This window comes from Semicossyphus pulcher, unplaced genomic scaffold (genome assembly GCF_022749685.1).
Source record: "Semicossyphus pulcher isolate SPU_LCO1_2020_fin unplaced genomic scaffold, fSemPul1.0.p SCAF_14, whole genome shotgun sequence".
NCBI classification, from domain to species: Eukaryota; Metazoa; Chordata; class Actinopteri; order Labriformes; family Labridae; genus Semicossyphus; species Semicossyphus pulcher.
The window spans coordinates 18,290,298-18,309,260 of record NW_027211648.1 but is presented as its reverse complement, the minus strand read 5'-3'; the positions used below and the strand labels follow the sequence as shown (position 1 = coordinate 18,309,260).

The window sequence follows — 18,963 nt, the reverse complement described above, 5'->3', positions numbered from 1 at the left end:
GGTGGCTGGAGCCCAAAGCTGAAACTGGATCCTGTCGGGCCTACAGGCAGCATAATTAGTAGCTGCTGATAGATGCCATTTAATGGTGCTTTTCCACATGCTGCTTGCAGGCCTCGGAGCTGGACCTCCATGCTGCAGCAGCACGCCACCTTTCAGCCACGCACAGTTAATTAAGTGGCAAATAAATACATTCTGATGCTCTGTTTTAAAAGATAGATTGTAATCAGCTTTATTTAAATTGTTTTATGATGATCAGTGATTAAATATTAAGCCATTTGTTACACTTATTTGATCTCTTTTTTATTATTACCTCTGGGGATTTCATGTTGAAAGCATGACGAAAATCCTGAAGAAAACAATATCAGCATTTCAAAGCGTTGAAGGAGCAGTGTGGTGCCTTTAATGGTGGAAAAAAAGCCCTTTGTGCCCACTTGAAGGGCTGTATTTGGTTTTGAGGGCTCTTTGGATTGTCACAACCCTGGTGTGAGATTGACTCATTCTTTCTGCAAGTCTTCATCCTCTGCTTCTCTGCAGCTCCGCTGTGGACACCGCTGTGCCGCAACACTTCAGAGGGAGAGACGGAGTCATGTCCACAGCTGTTAGGACATGCCTGCTTTGAGGTGGTGTGGCTTTAATGTGCAGATTAAACAGGGGGGGCTTTTGTGAAGGCTGGATAACTGGTCAGCTCTCCCACACAGTTTTTCAATCTTATCAACTGTGTGCATGTTTGTGCTCGAGTGTTACTGCGGCATACACACTCATATACGAGCAGAGCTGCTTGACACACCAGACAGACTCATTAAGTGAAGCCCAGAGTTTCAGAGCAACTCCTGCCCACGAGTAGCCGACGGGCAAAATATCGGCGAGACGTGAAGACAAGCTTCTGCTTTTCAATTGATTCTTCTCGCCTGACATGATGAAAGCATCACCTGCAGTCTGAGAATTTGCCGGACTTCAGTGTGTCTGTGCTACAATGTATCACGCAGAGCTTTGTTGCGACGCCTGCAGTGAAGATCAAACTGGGGGCGGTTCAGGAAAGGGTCAGTGTATGTAGAGCGGTTACACATGCCACAACAGTTTCACTTTGCCTCTTTTCCCACAGAGAGCGAGAGAGAGAGAGCATCCATGAGCTAGGATTAAAGGAAATGAAATAAACATGCCCGTGCTACAGACTGTGCACAGACATGTTGACCTGAGCTTAGCTTCATACAGTCAGCACAGGGGTCAGCTTGCATGGATGCAGAGGTTAAAACAGTCAAGCAAGCAAGAATAGATGTCGGCAAACAGGATAAGTCTTGGTCATGTCTACATTGAAATAAAAACCATGGCTTATATTACATAAATTATTTTGAACCAAAATGCTTCATTAAAGGCCTCATTTTTATACTTTCGGTCAGTACTTTACTTAAGCTTCACGTATCTGTAAACTAAAGATATTAAAATTAAAAAACAAGTTGGAAATACGTGTTAAAATCAAATAATTATTTTTAACTAAGGACTTTTTTATCAAACGTTACACAAACTGGAGTAAAATGCATTTTTTGGGGACTATTTTCTGACGCGTATTTGCGCAGGACAGTGTATATGAATGACCAGGATTATTTTAATAGAGCATCATGTTAACAGTCTTTCACTGATGTGTTTTTAATAATGGTCAGACAACAATGGAGCTCCATGGCACAGAAGAAAAAAGATATGTCCGGCTTCAGTTACAATTCATCGTTTTACGTCTTTTGATAGGATTTGTTGACAAAAATAAAAATATAGAATATCTCCAGCCTATTGCTTTACAGGAAATTTCAACATGTGATGCGTCTTCAGTCGTCATCTCGACTACTGGAAACACGAAGAGGAGGGATGATCCTTACTGTAACTCTTGATGTGATGACCTCATTCACTAACGGATACAAAAACAACACCACATTTGGATATTTTTACACCAAACACATTTGGCTGCTTCTGCCTATATTTCTCTTGAGAATGAGCTTTGTTTAGCGCGGGATGATCCCCCACAACAACAAAGAGCTTTGTAACTGAGTCACTTTGAGAGTGTGAGGATTGGCTGAGAGTCTACAGCCAGACGGGCACGTATGATTACCAGACAGCCTTTACAAAGGGGGCCGTTTGTTGCGGCGATCTCAGTTACGGCCGACAGATCGGGTGTCGTTGCTTCATAACCGACCTCACCTTCACAATTTCTAAAAGAGGCCGGGATCAAGCGCAAAATTACCCTTCTCCACACCTGCTGCATTATTCACTCTGTCTTCACCTGAGAGGGCCTGCTAGGAGTTAAAGACTGACAGAAAAATAAACACACTTTCACCATTTATCTTCTCTTCATTTAGCTGTCAGTTCTGACTGCAGTGGAAGCTAAAATCAGTTATAATAATCCTTATAAATAACTTGTAGACAGCTCTTCTCAGTGAGCTCGATTATGTGACTCAGCTCAGCAATAATAGTCGGGTTCTAAATGTCATAATTCCGGGAAATGCAGCAATATTTTGACCTTTGATTCAAATGTGTGTGCACTTAAATTATTTGATGTAAAATACTAAGTATTATAATGTAAGTCTTATAATTTCTAGAGTACCATAAATAATTAAGTTAGGTATAAAAGAGATGAATAGATAATAACAGTATCAAACTTTATTTTGTATATTGATAACTTTCAGATTTTTTAAAGGAATACATTTGCAAGACTATTAATCTTTAATTAATCTTTACGTCATGTTCATGGTCTTCAGTTCAGTTAGATCTCTCTGTCATAGCCTACAGTTTTTGCATTGTTTAACCTTTATTGCTTTCCCTCTTTAAACTGACCGACGTGAAATTTACCGGACCTCTTTTGGCGGAATGATATGATTACAGTTAGTTAGGATTGTGTCAATAGAGCCGCCTCCCTAGCAACGGTCTGTTCTTCATAACAACGGTCTGTCATTAAGAAATAGCAGACCTCGGAACGCCTTAATCAACCAATCAGAATCAAGTATTAAACACAGCCGTGTAATAGAAAACGTTAATGTTTCTCATTTGTCCTAAAGTGTTATTCTTGTATCACTCTTTTACTATGCTTTGCATCAAGATACCAAAAAGAAAGAAGGAAAGAAATCAGCTTCCTTCTCCATCGTTTAATAAATGGAGCCTGCTCTAAGAGCCAACTCATCGACACATAACTTAATGCACATTTTAACACACATTTAAAAGGACCCTTTTTGCATATCTGTCTTGTTTTAGTATACACAGTATACGTCGCTTGTTGTTTGAAAAAGTAAAGGCAAAAGTCAGATCTTGCCGACATTTCTCCAGGTCACTTGACTTTAAAACAACAACAGATGACTTGGATGTTGATAACAAACCTGAGGCTATTCCCACATGAGCTTTAACAGATGCCTCTATGAAGCCACAATCTTACAGCTTCAGATGCCGTCAAATTCTTCTGACCTGATCTGACTTTGCTGGGAAAATTCCCTAAATTCTCTGTGAATTAGAGGGATAAGAAAGACATCATTACAAGATTACAGATGTCTTTAGGGCTTTCTTTAGCTGAATTTGACATGAGGAGAAACAGAGAGAGCAGGGAAGCAAGCCCCCTTCTGTTATCAGGTCACTGCTCCAGCATGATCTCTGCCATTGGGTCAGTGTGCCGCACGTCTCATCTAACTGGCTCGCGGTTTGGATGCGGTTGCCATGGAACGTGTCCAGTTGGAGCAAATAAAATCCCTCCTTTCCAGTTTCCAGGCAGGATTCAAACGAATGTTTTGGTGGGAGACCGGCAGCGTGTGTGTGTGTGTGTGTGTTTTTGCTATAGATGCAAGTACACATGAGAGAATGAGATATCAAGAGGGAGAGTGGGCTTTTGAGGTTACAGAGGAAGTAGGGCATGTGATTGTGCAGCCATGTGTGTTCGTGCGCGCGCGGGTATGTGCACACATGCTGCTTCTGCAAGTGTGTGTGTGTGGGTGCGCATGCACCGCTCTCTAGAAACAGCTTTCTGATGTAACTCAAACTGATGCCTGCCTTCTCTCTCCCAGGGTTCTCAGGCGGCTATGGGAACTTATTTATGAACACTTGTTTTCCACGATGCAAAAACAAGTCAATGACAATGTTGTTTAGCAATGAAGACAGGCAAAAACATTTGCAAGGCACCTCGTTCTGTAAATGTATCCTCATTCGAGTGTAAAACGGGATTTGTAGGTGTGCACGTCAAAGACTCTGTTATCAAGAAAAAGCCATGATTCACATACTGATAGACATGGTTTAATTAGTTAAGTCAACAATGTGTTAAATGCATAATTTATGTTCCTATGTGGTGTAGAGCTGCATTGAATTTATTCGTATTCATTATTTATGTTATAGAGGCCTGTATATGTGTCCCACTGAGAGCTGCCTAATGGCCTCAAGGATTTCTGCAGCTGCTCTCTAATACTAATGCATCACAGACTAATGCACCTTAATGAATAACTCAGCTTTGTTTTCTTACTGTCATCAATACTGTGAACATGGGTGCTTCATTAATATTTTGTTTCACGACTTAACAAGTCAAATGCTTAGTAACAAATCACCATTAAAATATACTTTGTGAAAGCATAATAACACTCTGTTCTGTAATACTGTAGCTTTTATACTGTGTCTATGATAATTACTTGTCCTTAAAAGGATTCTGACTCTCTTAAGTAATTACAGGTGTTTTCTTAATGGCCTCCTAAGTAGGGGGGATCTTCTTTGTTTAGTGTGAACACAAAAGGAAGCTGCAGCTAACGCTCCAACATCTTTGCGCCCTTTTGTTGTTTACAGTGCTCGCTCATGCAAGAGGTGATAAAGTTTCCAATATCACAGTGAGTGAAGAAACTAATCCCCCTCTACCACAGTGCATCCCTGCATCTCTTTGGAGAGGCCGCAGGTGTGCAAAACCTCAAAAAGCATCCAATTCAGGCAGGACAGAGGAGGCAGGGACCCGTGACGTCTTCTCACACAGCTCAGTGGTGGGATGCGATCACAGCTGAGGGGAGAGGGAGAGAAGAAGAGGAGTTGGGGGCAGGGTGAGGATCTGTGAGAGAATGCAGAGGGTCGGCCTCAGCTTCAGATGTCCGGGGGTTTATTGATCGGTGATAGCCCTGGGGGTAGGGGGCAGATCACCAGCAACTGGCCTAGTCTGCAAAACAAGAGGCCCATTAGAATCAAAAGAGCAAAACACTGTCAAACTATTAACTGATGGTTTATTACCTAGAGAATAAAAGGATTGTGGTTATATTTTGAGCTATCAGCCATAGATCAAACTAGAAACTGCCTCAATCATAATCATTCTATGCACCTGCAGTAGACAGCATTTGACATCTTTGCTACAGGTGTCCTTTTAGACTGATCAAGATCTGAACCACTTCCACTATGATCTAGGTCAACCACTTGTAATGAACAAAATGTCATAACCGTTTCTCAGTTAACAGGTTTTGTTATTGACCCAGAAAATACAGTGGTGTTCAAAAGCTTTCATTAATGTGGTAATAACATTGGGACATCAACTGTCTCAGTTTATGGACATACACTATAGATCTACATAAAGAAGTTGCTGTATTAATACCTATGAGAAATTGTTGCTACAGCAGTAACTTCATACATTGCCTTATATGGAGGCTAACCTGTGAAGAGGATTTAGCCTTGTGTTTTCTCTTCATATTTACTCCTCAGTCTCATTTTACTTTAGAAGCTTCCTCATGACAGCAGTTCACAGGTTTCTGACCAGATGATAGCGTAAAAGCGGTCTCGTGCTACGGGGAATTTCCCGTCCACGTGTCTGTATACGCGATGGAGGAGGCGGGACAAAAACAAACTCGACGATTGGTTCCAGAGCCCAAATGTAAATCAGCATTAAAGGGAGGTGCTCTGTGTCTGCTGGGATGCATAGTGTTGCGACGACATAAACACCCGTGTCCTTAAGGAAGGTTTATTTACTAACTTTTAGACTTTGAGCACCACGCCCCGATGGCGGAGTCAGTGTGGAGCTGACGTCGGCGAAATGAAATCGGCTGGCTGCACTTTTCCTCACAGAATGGAAGTAGTCGTGGAGGTGAGACGGACCAAACTCGCTTGACTTGCCTGGATATTTCAGTCGTTGTGATTTTCTTCTGAGTATAGGACAACCATTACACGAAAGGCAACCTTTGTGGTAAGTTCGTTTTAAAGAAATTCTTCCTTATTTGGTCGGCGTAGGCTACATTTAACGCCACTTTGTCGGCACGCGCTGAAAGTAACGTCGGCGTGCTTAGAAAGAGGCAACAAACAACGTGATTGTGTTGTTGTTCTAACAGCTGCAACCAATTTGTTCTGACATTTTGCGTATATTACATTACTGTACGGACACTTCAAAGAACTCCGAAGAAAAAAGTATTTAGTGTAACTCAGCCTGTCATTCATACAGCAGAGATTTGAATTATACCGGCTTTCCCGGTTTACATAGAGCTCAGTGGGTGAATGGACTTCAGACCGCGGGGATGTTATTGTCATAATTGTGTCTATGTCATGTTTCAGTCTTTACTTAAATTAATGGGAGCGGTTTTATCCACATATTGAACAGATTTTACGCGTATTAACGTGCTATTACAAAATTTAGACGCTGTAAAAACTTATTTTACATTTGTTTTATTTTTTTAGTTTGTTGGACATCACTGTACTACCCACTCTGACTTAATTTAAGACATGCTTTTCTTACACTTTTGCTTATTCTGCGAGTTATTTACTAGATTTTCCTATTTAAAAAAATGTCGCGAGACTCTGGCACCGCTTTGAGCTTGAGGAGGTCATGTGTCATTGATGAAAGTCTTGGTTCTAAAGAAACGAATAAAGTGAAAAATATAAGCGGCTCTTGCAGTCTTTAGATTGAAACTGTCTCAACAACACCGCTTCCACCGAGTTCCTCCTCCCTCCTTCCCTTTTGTCAGGGTGATGTAGTTTTCAGCAGGGGGAGCCACTGTCTGGCTCAAACATACAGCTACCTGCACAGCTGAGCTGAGCTGAGCAGTGCAGAGAGCAATCCGGGCTGTCTGGAAGTTGAGCCTTTGTTATGTTTTTTTTCTGAGCCTTCCATGTTCTTGCTCTTTGTTTGTCAAAACAAAGCATTAAGTGGTTTTACACACAGGCTTTATTGTGAGCGCACACAGTATATTGTGAGGTCTGGCCATGCTAGAGACAGGCCAATCTGCTTAAAACTCCTTCTCAGGGAGCTGGCAGGCTGACAAACCAGGGCAGGGAGAGTGGCTTAGGATTTTCCTCAAAGACTGTCATTACTCTTTGCTGTGGACCCTAATTTGGAAGTGTGGTAGTAGTCTAACCCTGCATTACAACTCAGTGGTGACTTGGAGATTTGCTGGTGAGGCAACTTGAATTTCACCCATATTTTGATAACTTTTTGACCCACTATATGATCCTGATTAGAGTGCATATTGATTCCATAGAGAAACTTTAATGAGCTGCAATCATGCATTTTTATTTCTCCTGTCATCTAGTAAATTTCAAATATTTATCTGTGCACTGATACCTGCAATTGTATGCCTTAAAGAACCTGATATTACTATTATAAGTAACTACTGATGAGACAGTTATTTAAGAAGGCAGGCTCCTGTCCACAGGACTGTTTAGCACCGAAAAGAGAGATTCTCATTGACCCTAGTCAGCCAAACTCCCATTTATGTAAATGTGGCTCAACAGTCTCCTAACCACAGGGAACTGTGTGGTTTCATCACTGAGATGAACAGGGTCATTTATCTTAATAAGCACTGAGCTCTTTGCCACAAGTGAAGGAAGACCGTTAGCTCATTTTCTCTTTCCAACTTGTCCAGTGTGGTTTTATTGATTTGAGGGCACTCTTCATAAACCAGACAGGTTGTCTATTATGATAATGAATGCTTGGGAGGAATGAATGTATTATGAATGTGTCTGAGATCATCTCATCAGGCCTAATGCAGGCTTCACCAAGGTTACAGTCATTAGTGAAGGAAACTAGGGATGACTTTGATTAATATTGTTCTATATTAAGCAGTCGCAGTAACCTTTCCTTCTCTGCCCTGCTACCTGCTAAGGTGGCTCATCTTAAAGTGCCCCCGTATGGAGGATGAGGAGGATGATGTGTTTGAGCCGGACCCCCACTACTGGCGCACCACATTCCAGGAGATAAAGTGCGAGGACCGGGGCACGCAGACACCTGGCCCGGCCCTGGCACCCAACAACGGCATGCTGCCCTGTGGTGTCGCAGAGGAGCCAAGACCACTCTTCTACGGTGAGGCTGATGATGTACCATATTTCAAATGAAAAAAGGGAACATTAGCTCGTGCGTGATAACCGGTGTTATAAAACTAAAGCATGAAACTATAACATGGGACTTACTGTGAGAAATGCTCCTGATCTCACCCCTGGCGCCTGATAGTCGGGATCACAGTTGCTTTTATGGTCTGTATGGAGTGTACCCAGCTGCTTTGCTAGTCAAAAGGCGCCAGACTGGCACTGTGAGTGAAAGGACGTGACAGAGGTGCTCACCTGTGTGTGTGACAGCAGAGCTACAAAGGCGCCATATACAAGCAGTCATTCCAGGGTAGCTCCAATATCAAATATGCTCATGTGAAATGGTTGAAGTAACTTCTGTCTGAAATGACTAACGGGTTTCAGTTTAAAATGAAAATGAACAGCTAAGAAAGTTGTGGTTAAAACCAAGCACTCTGATTGGTTTAAGACATGCTCGGCAGTACTTTGCTCCTCTTTGCACCTGTTGCATCATCAGCCTAGACACAGTCACGTTAGTACCCTGTATGGTGTCATTGCTGTACTTACATTTTTATACATTCAACAGGCAACGCAGGTTTTCGATTGCACTTCCCGGCACACTTTGAGCTCGTTGGGGATCAGGAGGAGAGGCGAGGAGGAAGCGAGCAGCAGCAAAGCGGGATGCAGCTCCCCCGGCAGCAACCTGCGGCCCACAGCGTGGAGGCCTGCATCGGCCAGAAGCTCCAGCTGATAGGAGACCAGTTTCACCGGGAACACCTACAACTGGTGAGGAGGAAATAATGCATCCTGCTGACTGTGCTGAGTGAACACAGACACTTTGACTTGTAGTTTGATGGCAGTAAACAAGTATAGAATAAGTGCTTGTATGGGCCTTTTTATGAAGTGTTGCATGAGGGCAATAGTAAAGACCGGAGGACACACAATTATACAAATCACACTGATTATCTAAGTGATACACATGTAAAGAAAAAAACATAAATACATGTTATTTGCTGTTAAAACAGTTAAATAGTACAGAAAAGTCAAGGATTTTAATTGTCTTATAGAAGGAAATCTTTACAATTATTGTGGCAGTTACAGCTCATTATATCAGTTGCTTAAATTAGTTTTATATTGACAACCCACACTGAAAGCCCTGCTCCAGATTAAGACCTAACTCTACTGCCATCAAACTAGACCTTACTGTGTCTGTGTGTTAGGTTAGGATGGTGGTTTTCAAAATAAAAGCAGAAACAGTGCAGGTTTTTATTTGATCTGACAAAGATTTATGGTGGGACTAAAGTTGGCTCTCTTTTATTGTGTTTGCTCCATATTTGTTTTGGAGAGCCTGTGCACATGCAGAACTTAGACAGCCCAGCGCTTCACCCCCCCGCAACCCTTCCCTACCCTCCAGCCAAAGACTCAGCTGAACCAGGGCAGCCCTTCCCCCCACCTTGCCAAAGCCCTGGCCCTCCCCCTGCCTCCTCTTCCTGTTTATTTCTCTCTCTTTTTCCCCCTCCTGTTTCCTCAGTGCGCTTTGGAGGAAAAGTGGCATGGAGGATGCCTGGCCCTGAAACAACACACGACACTGTGGTCAGGGTGACACTGTCCGCTGAGTCTGTGTGCTGCATTATGTCGCTTCTATGTGAGACGCATTATTTTTGTTTCACCGGTTGCAACATCAAAAAATACATATAGAGTCTCACAGGATTTTCTGCAGTGTGCACAAGTGGTTAACAGTCTGACACACTTATATATTCACATTTAAACACACGCATCCACACGCACTGATGCATCGAGGAAAAAGCAGAAGTGGCGGGAGAAGGTGAACATGTTGTAACATGAAGCTCAGCGCGTGAGCCCTGAAGGGGACAGCTGCGGTTTCAAGGAGTCTCCAGTCAGCCTCTTCCCTCGGCCGCAGGAGACACCCAAATAAGAGGTCTACGCAGCCATAGAGAGGGGAGGGGGGGGGGGGGGGGGGGGGGGTCTATAATGATGGTATAAGCATGTATATGAGGGAAGGTGGTTTGGAAATGAACCTTGAATGATAATGTAACAACCATCTTTACTTTTAGAAAACAGGACCCTTCCTGTCCTGCGTATATATCACCCTTTTTTTTCTTTTATAAGTGCAAGACAGTTTCTGATTTTCTCATGCGCTTATCAAGTTGAAGTTATTTATACCCCTGCAGCTCAGCTTGACTCATGTATTTTGACGCTGGCAAATGCACCACAGACAACCAGACAGTCAGACAGGACAGGGTCGCTGTGATGAGTGTGTGAGCTGGGATCTACTGACGCACAACGAAGGCAGGCCTGGGTCACTGGATGAGGAAGTGGCGTTGCTCTTTTTTGCAGGTTGAGTAAACAGCAGAGAGGACAGTCAGAGTGAGAACGGCCCTGTGAGGTCACATCCTGAAGCTGCAACTGACAGGACGCTAAAACACACATGTGGTGATAGCCAGTAATAAGTAAAGACAGTAATATTCTTGCTTCTTGGAGATGAAGAGAATTTCTGATGCTAATAACTTTCACACGAACCAGTCAGACTGCTGTTGACACTTGTCAGTGAAGTGGAGCATAACTAAGTTTGTGCCAGCGTGTGTGTAAGTGCTCAGAGTGTGTGCAGCTGCCTGTTAGAGAGGGATGTTTTTACAGCCCTGATGTGCGGTTTTGGATGCGTGATTCCTTTGCAGACTCTGTTTCTGCTATTTCTGGTTATGGTTGTGTGTTTAATTGTATTGTGCGTGCGTGTGCTCATGCATGGATGCACCCACACTTGTTTTTCTCCTTTCTCTGTCTCAGTCAGTACAGAAACTTTCACTCTGTTGTAGCAGTAAATGTCTGTCTCACTCAGTCCTCTCTGCTGCTGTCAGTAGACGATTGCAGTTATTCAGCGCTGACACTTGTCCCCGAGCCCTCCAAGTGCCTTCTTGATGGATCTGGGAGCGATGTGGCTGCGAGTGGTCTCCATGGGAGCCCCGCGGCCCCTGGCGAAAGGAGGGATTAGGTAGCGATGGAGTGCCGGTGGATGCTGACAGATAAATTGCTCCTCAGTCAGAGTGGGCTGGAGGGGACCCTGAGGTCCCCAGAGGATGGCTGACATTAGCCCTGCCTGCCATTCGAGACGCGCCAGTAATGACAGTCACAATGGCAGGAAGACGGCTTCAGCCTGCACAGGGCAAGGAGCGGAGTTAGGTTTCATCCCCATGTTTTTTTAAGAGAGACGACTCCTGGTGCTTTCGATAGGAGGTGTTGAAAGCAGGGTTGAATATCGCCTGTGTGTGTGTGCACGCAAGCCATGCCATGGCTTTATCTCTTCACTGTTCTAGTGAGGGCTCTCTCTCCTTTCAGCACTTGCAGAGTGGGTGGGGGGTGCACTGGAAATAAAAACACATGAAGCTGGATTTGGATGTTTACTTTTCATTCATTGTTCTGCGACGATTCTTTGCTCACACCGGTGCCCGATTGTGCTGATCTTCACTATCTATTACTATTTCTGTTTGTTTGTATTCACCCCTTGCTGCTGCTCTCCTCCCTGATGTGACTCATCCAGAGCTTCTTGCTATTGCTGCTGGACTGTTTGCTCAAGAGATAAGGCAGAGCTTCTGAGCAGCTGACTGGACAGACAGCCCGCATTGGGACGCTGATAAAGCACATCAGGCGAGTGTCAGAGTGACGACACCGAGCATCTGGTTAGACTCTGCCACTCTATCGCCCGCTAAATTTAGAGCCCGGCTTATTTTGACAGTTGGTAGCGTGACTCATGACTACGTTGCGACAGGCCTGTGCACACCTCTCTCTCTCTCAGTGTTTCTTGCTGTCTGTCTATCAGCTTATAGAGCGCGGGGCAAAAGGTCACACTGCAGGAAAGCTCTGTTTCTGTTCATAAAGATTGATTGCTTCTCGTGCAGCTTGTTGTAAATAGAATAGCAGCATAATAAAAGCCCCAGATGAGTCATTTTAATCCTGCAGCTTTTACTATGTAATGTTGAAACTCCATCACCATTAAGTATTAAACATATTAACCTACAGTAAACTGAAAATCCCCCCTTTACTTCTTAAATCCCAGGTTCTTTCTTTATTAACTTCTTTAATTTAAAAGTCTTAAGGGATGCCGGTGTTTGCCAAGTCGAGCCATGCTGGCTGCTAGCCTAACCGCTCTGTGCTGCATATATAAATATTGCCCGTGTTTATACGAAGCGGACATTATGCAATTATTATATCTTTACGAAAACATCCCTGGGCAGGATTTAGATATGTCATACCACAGAGAACTGGCTTTATCAAGATTCCCAGCAGGCTTTGCCAGGATTTGTTTTTCACTCTCGAGTCAGAGAAAGTGAGTTGTAAGTAAAAAAAACAAAACACACATGCTGGTCTGAACCTGGCGAAGCTTATGCAACACCCTGCAATGTTCACCACAAATTGATAAGAGAGACACCCACAGGCTTATCACAATGGAAGTTCTAGTTGTAACTAGGTCAATGTTTGGACACCACCTTAACGGTCGTGTAAATATGGCATATCTAATCTGAGGCTACAGATATTTTGAGCTTTGTAAACAATACCAGAGTGTTGCCGAGAAAAGGCACTATGTTTGACAAAGTAATCGAAAGTCTCCCTCGGTTTACAATCCTCAAATAGCTTCAGTGTTATCAGGCGTGGTGGAGTCTGCCTTTCGTCTGCAGGTTGGACTACGGTACCCCTCTCCTGCAGATCCGTGTATTCCAGAGGCTCCCTGCCTCTCATCAAGCGCTCCGTAATCCCATTTGGTGCAATTATCTTATCTCAGCTTCTCAATGGCAGAGATAGCATTATCCCCCTAATCGCACACAATCCGATTGGCTCGCAAACCTGAGCGAGTCGTCGTCTCCTGCAGGATTAGAAAGAGTGCGCCTGTATGACGAGCGTGTTCGTGACCTGGAATGTCTGTTTGGGAGTGTGTGGGGATCCCGCGCACAAAGGGAGGCCTCTTTAATGAGTATTGTTGGGGACAGAAGCAGACTGTTGTGAAAATATCAGCGTCGTTCCGGTGTCTGGTTCCGTCTTACCCTCTTCTCCGTTGACCCTGTCCACTGAGCTCGCTGTCAGTCAGCACACATCACAGCCAACACAAACTAAAGCTCACAAATGAGACTTTTACATTTTCAGAAGAGTGGCACTTACTAACATGTTTCGTCTTTTTTTTGTCGTTTCAGTATCATCGAAACCAAAGGAACCGGGGGCCTCTGTGGTGGCGCCTGGGCGCAGCTCTGCTCAGCCTTCTGTTTGACAGAGGCTTCATCGCTGGAGGAGGTGGAGCAGGACGGAGGTGAGGGGGTCTTCCCCTCACATCCCTTTTTCTTCATCTCTCTGAGGGACTGGCCTCCTAATGGCACTGTCAAATCTAACACGGGTCTGTTTTTGGGGGGAGAAAGAAAGGAGACTAAAAGTCGCCGCGGGACGGAGACGACAACTTTTCTACAAGGTGTTTTTTTCTTTCCAAGAAGATGCCATGATTCTCCGAGATTCCTCTAAAGGACAATGTTCATATTTTGGTATACGTGTGGTGAAGTAGTTTTGTACAGTACATTGTTAAATTTTTTGCACTTCAACATGTATCCATCTTTGATGACCTCTGCAGATCCTGGGAATGCCTTATTCAGTGTCTTCTGCCAGAATGAGTATTGAGAAACTTTGACGGGCAAGATGAGATGTTTAGGACGGTGAGGTTTTTCTTTCCTGAAGTTTCCCCGGCGACCAGACAGGTTGATTTCCAAAGAGGCAACTTCTCAGAACAAAGCATTTTGCACCTCACCTCAATGGAACATTTATCTTTCCTTTTTTTTTCTTTAGTTTGCTTTATTCTTTGTTCTATTGCTCCTCCATTTTCTCTGGTATGGTGTTAAGTTTGAACACGATCTCTCAGTATCATTCACAGTATTGGGAACAAAGTAAAAAGTCTGCACAGCTTGACTTGTAATCTTGGTATCTTTCTGGATATGCAGAGATGTCTAAGACGAGCCTTCCTTCATTCTCTCGCTTCATTAACCAGGCCTGCAGACTGCCAGCAAACAGCATTCAATTAGATTCATTAGAGGTATTATTTGGTATTATGTTAATGGAGCATTGACAAACAACCTAATAGTGGAAAAATCATAGTCAACACTGGAATTTGTGAACTAAAAATGCATCTAAGATTTAAGTGTTTGTGGCTACATCCAAATAACTGCAGAGATAGTTTTTATTGATATTAACTGACATGTTTATGTCTATACATAGACATACACATACACATCAGATGCCTTAGTTACTTAATTCAGCTTCTGGCTGGTCCGATGTCGTGTGAGAAGGGAAACATACATGGAAGTGTTTTTAGATTACAGTCATATTGTGCTGACTTGTGCACTAAATTTTAAGCACATTGTTATAAAAAAACAAACTATTTTTAACCTTACAAATTTGGAAAGGTCTGTCGTAATGCTGCTCTCACTTCAGCTTACATTCGTTCCTTAATTCGTCCTCTCATTCCTGTGTTTTTCCATGTGTTTGTTTCATGTGATTGTTTTCAGACCTCCATGCCCTTGAAGTGGAACTGTGGATCCACTGTTTTTGCACTAGACCTCCCCCCTTCAAGAGTTCAGATTGTTACCAAGCAAACCTCTGTCTTTAATGAAGGTTTTCACTTAGGACTTGTTTTCTTGCCACAACATTTCACCCTCGTGTCCAAGACAAATAATCAGCCTGAATCTGGATTAGATAATGGCTTCATGCTTAGAGTTACAGAAAGATCCACGTGCCTCGATCGAAGGGTTCATTTCCTGGTTTGTTTTTCACAGCCCGGGTGTGTTCTGAACACCGAACAAACTGCATAATCAATCTGTGAAACAGATCTCAGGCCACTTTTAGGGGGTTTTAAATGATTTTATACTCTGCTGGGATATCTTCTATTGTCTTCGGTGCTCAGATCAGATTTGGGACATTTTTAGCTCATATATAATCACCCATGACTCAGCAGACAAACAGACAGAAGTGGAAATGACTGTAATTATTGTTGAATTATGAATATGTAAAAAGACACTGTTGAAGATGCTGTTTGTTATATTCTCCATCTCTGAACCCAGGCCAACCTTCAGAGCCGCAGAGCAGAACATATCAGGGCTCTGTAATTACTCGCTCTTTACAATGTGTGGACTTTCTCACTGCCTAGTTAGGGTTTCCTCTCATTTTCTTCAAGATGTCTCAGGGACGGACTTTGTGGGCTACTGGTAATCTTGAGAATCTGTTGCGTGCTTAGAGAGAGAGCAGTGTTTTCACGCTTTTATTTATGCCCGACTCAGGAGGTGTTGTCAACTCTCTTAGTTTAATTTCAGTTAACTCCTTATTTCAGCACACACAAAAGGTACAGCTTGACCGAGGAGGATAGTGAGGCCTTGCAGTCTGCGGTGGTGACGGGGAGCTGCTGAGCGTGTAGTTGTAGACGTGAGGTGCACTGAATGTGGTTGTGGTTATAGTTTCCTGCGGATCCTGAACGCTGAGCCAGTCCCTGTAGCTCCCCCGTCTCACCATCGGCTCCTGGCATCTTCTCCTCTAACACGTGGGTATTGTCCATCGGTTCACTTTTCTTTGTAATTTATTTACTTTTTTATTTATTTTTGTACATTTTTTTTTTGCCCATTTCTACTGTAGACACGTGTGTGTGCAATTACTTCTTATTTTTATGTTACTCTTGGATGTGCTTCAGTTGTTTGACTCTGTGCAGAGCAGGATGGACTGCATGCAACCCACATTCTCCTGTTAGAGCACGAATGATCTCCTGCAGGCCTGAAGAAATGACTAGTTCATCCCTTTATGAAAAACAGCAGCTACGCTCAGTTTGGATTAATGTTGGTTAGACTGGATTTTAATGGTGGCATGTTTGCATGGTGCAGTCACTATTTCCAGATGGTCAATGACTTGCTTTGTAAACTTGTTACTATTAAGAAACACTGTAACCAACAGGAGTTCACACAGACCGCCATGCTGCTCTTCATGAAGCATCACCTTTCAAGCCTACAAAATCTGTGCTACTAACAAGCAGATTCTGGGTGTATTTGACTTGTATTTGAAAGGCACAACCAGTTCATTATCTCTCACAACCTTTTTTTTAACCAGGATTGATTCACAATATGTGGTTATGAAAAGCCGCAGTTTAACCTTTAAACAGGATATGACCTTTTCTTTGTCATTAATGAGTCATCATCATCTGTTTCCTATGATAAACATGACATTAGAGACGCCTTCATGTTCCTCTCAAGTCACAGGGCTTTTGTTTATGTTCTTTAATCTTGATCATTGTGTTGTAATCAATATGCACTGGAAAGTACTTTGTTTCTGTAGATCCCATGGGTCCCTTATCTGTCGTGTGTTGGTGTATAGTATATACTCTGGATTGTCCTCTGTGTCAGACGTATATCTGTGCACTGACCAAGTGGGCTCGGATTGTTTGATTTATTGGAAAGGGAAACAAGCCGCCTCGGTGCCCTGTATACTTTTATTAGAAAGAGGTTCCCAAGCTGCACTCATCACGTTACACGTGAGTGTGGACAATCCCTGGAGTGGGACGTGTATTTTACGGAAACCGTCAGTGTCTTGAATTTTTGTAGTCCACTTTATATAAATTTGAAGTTTTTGAGGAAGGTTTTTGATTTTACTTTTTTTTTTAAACGATTTCTTCTTCATGGTCTTTCCTAACTTTTTGAAATGTATTTTCTTAAGACAAAGGGGTCTGCTTTTATAAGGACAGTTCATGCCTGTAAAATAATTTTAAATACGAGTAGGATCCTTTTTGAAGTCCATGAGATCAAGGGCATTTTTTCTTTTAGATGAAAATGAACTTGGAACATTCCTTGCACATCTCATCGTGGTGTAAAAACAAAACCAAGCAAAGCAAACTCAATCATGGTGGTGGTTAAATTGGCTCATGAGCTTTTAGCTATGAAATGTTCACCCCTTTCTCACAGAACAGATAAAGTGTACATGTATTTCTAAATCCCTGGAAGATGCCTTTAACTGCTCAGTTTGAACGAAGTCTTGATTATCACACACTCTCTGTATACCAAGAAATGAGACCCAGCGAAAATGTAGCATTTTTGTAAACATTGACTGTGTGTTGTCGAGACTCTACTGTGCACTCATTTTTGTGTTTATATATATTTTTTGGTTGTTGATATAATATGGAAGACAATTTGTTATGTAGTGCAATATGCTGTACATATGGAGCTTTGCTCTACAAATCTTTTTCTGGATTTTCTTGTTGTTTATTGGTACTTTTTTTTTTCAATAAAACTTTATTGAAGGTGTCGAGTTGAATCGAGTTGATTTTTTTATGCAGTTGTCTTTACAGGAACACATACTACCATGTTATTTAAGCTCTTAAGATGAAGAAAAAAACATTCAATTTTTCTTGATGTTTAAGAAAACGGAAGATAAAAGAAAATTCAGATGCAGAAATGCCGCTGCACCCACGGCTAATGCACAAGAAGAACATCTGATGAAAATAAAGATATAGAACTCTAGTTATGCGTTCATATCAGGCTATTCTTTGACCTAAATTCCCTTACTTGCTCTGCTCACAGCCTTTTGGCCCCAAACTTTCATTTTAAGCAGGTCTATTGTCGAAGTCAGCCACTAATGAATTAGTCAAGGGGGCTGCACGGTGGTACAGTGGTTAGCGCTGTTGCCTCACAGCTTGAAGGTTCCTCGTTCGGATCACGGTTCGGATGAAGTGGGCCTTTCTGTGTGGAGTTTGCATGTTCTCCCCGTGCATGGGTTCCCTCCAGGTACTCCTGCTTCCTCCCACAGTCCACAGACATGCTCGTTAGGTTCACTGACGACTCTAATTACCGTGTTGACGCGGGTTTTTCAGACCCGGGAAGACCCACTTATAGATGTCGATTGTCTTTTTTCCCATTGTCAGTGAAGTATACTCCTTTAGGTCTCTTTTCTGCCACGTCACTGTCTGACGTCACAACCGCGCCAGAGACAGGGTTAGTAATCAGTGAAGATGTTACGGCGGTTAGGTCTTTATTGTATCTATTACTCATGCAGTCTGTTTATCAAACTCAGTGCAGACAAATGTGGAACGATGTTCATTTTCTGCTTGGACAGAGACGGGTGGAATTTGTAGCTGAGATGACAAGGAGTCGCAGAAGTTACCGACGGAGCATAGACTCATGCTGGAGAGAGGGCGGAGATTAGCGCGCCGTCACGAGGTTTTGTGTTCCCATCATTATTGATCGGAGCCAAGGTGATAATTACCCGGGTCTACTGCAGAGTCATTTGACCCGGGTCTGAATGCCGATTGTAATCTTTCCCACCAAGTAAAAAAAGCCGGGTGTTAGCGGGTATTAGGGTTCTTTTTGACCAGTGGGAAAGCGGCCTAAAATTGCCCGTAGGTGTGAGTGTGAAAGGATGTCTGTCTCTGTGTGTCAGCCTTGTGATTGACTGGTTATCAGTCCAGGGTGTACCTCGCCTCTCGCCCAATGACAGCCGGTATAGGCTTCAGGACCCCGCGACCCTGAAAAGGCGTTTGCCAGGGTCTGTACCCATCACAATCCCTCCTGCTGTTTGGTCGTTAATTTAGCCGAAGCAGGAGGACTTAAATCCCTCTCTCATAACTGCACGAGTAGGGTTGCATGACATCTGAATGAGCCACTGTACAGAGCAAACGAAAAGAGTTACCTCACACTG

General features: G+C 43.1%; 1 protein-coding gene across 1 annotated transcript; it reads left to right on the top strand.

Moving 5' to 3' along the window:
• Positions 1-6,070: 6,070 nt before the first annotated feature.
• Positions 6,071-13,812, top strand: bmf1 (BCL2 modifying factor 1). Its single transcript, XM_069662074.1, has 4 exons — positions 6,071-6,163; positions 8,073-8,269; positions 8,837-9,036; positions 13,452-13,812. The coding sequence occupies exons 2-4, from the start codon at positions 8,098-8,100 to the stop codon at positions 13,566-13,568; spliced, it is 489 nt and encodes a 162-aa protein (XP_069518175.1). The 5' UTR covers positions 6,071-6,163; positions 8,073-8,097; the 3' UTR covers positions 13,569-13,812.
• The last annotated feature ends 5,151 nt before the right edge of the window (positions 13,813-18,963 follow it).

Coding starts and splice junctions, on each gene's coding strand:
- bmf1 (XM_069662074.1), top strand. CDS start 8,098: ATGGAGGATGAGGAGGATGATGTGTTTGAGCCGGACCCCCACTACTGG. Junction 8,270..8,836: donor GCCAAGACCACTCTTCTACG/GTGAGGCTGATG, acceptor TACATTCAACAG/GCAACGCAGGTTTTCGATTG. Junction 9,037..13,451: donor ACCGGGAACACCTACAACTG/GTGAGGAGGAAA, acceptor TTGTCGTTTCAG/TATCATCGAAACCAAAGGAA.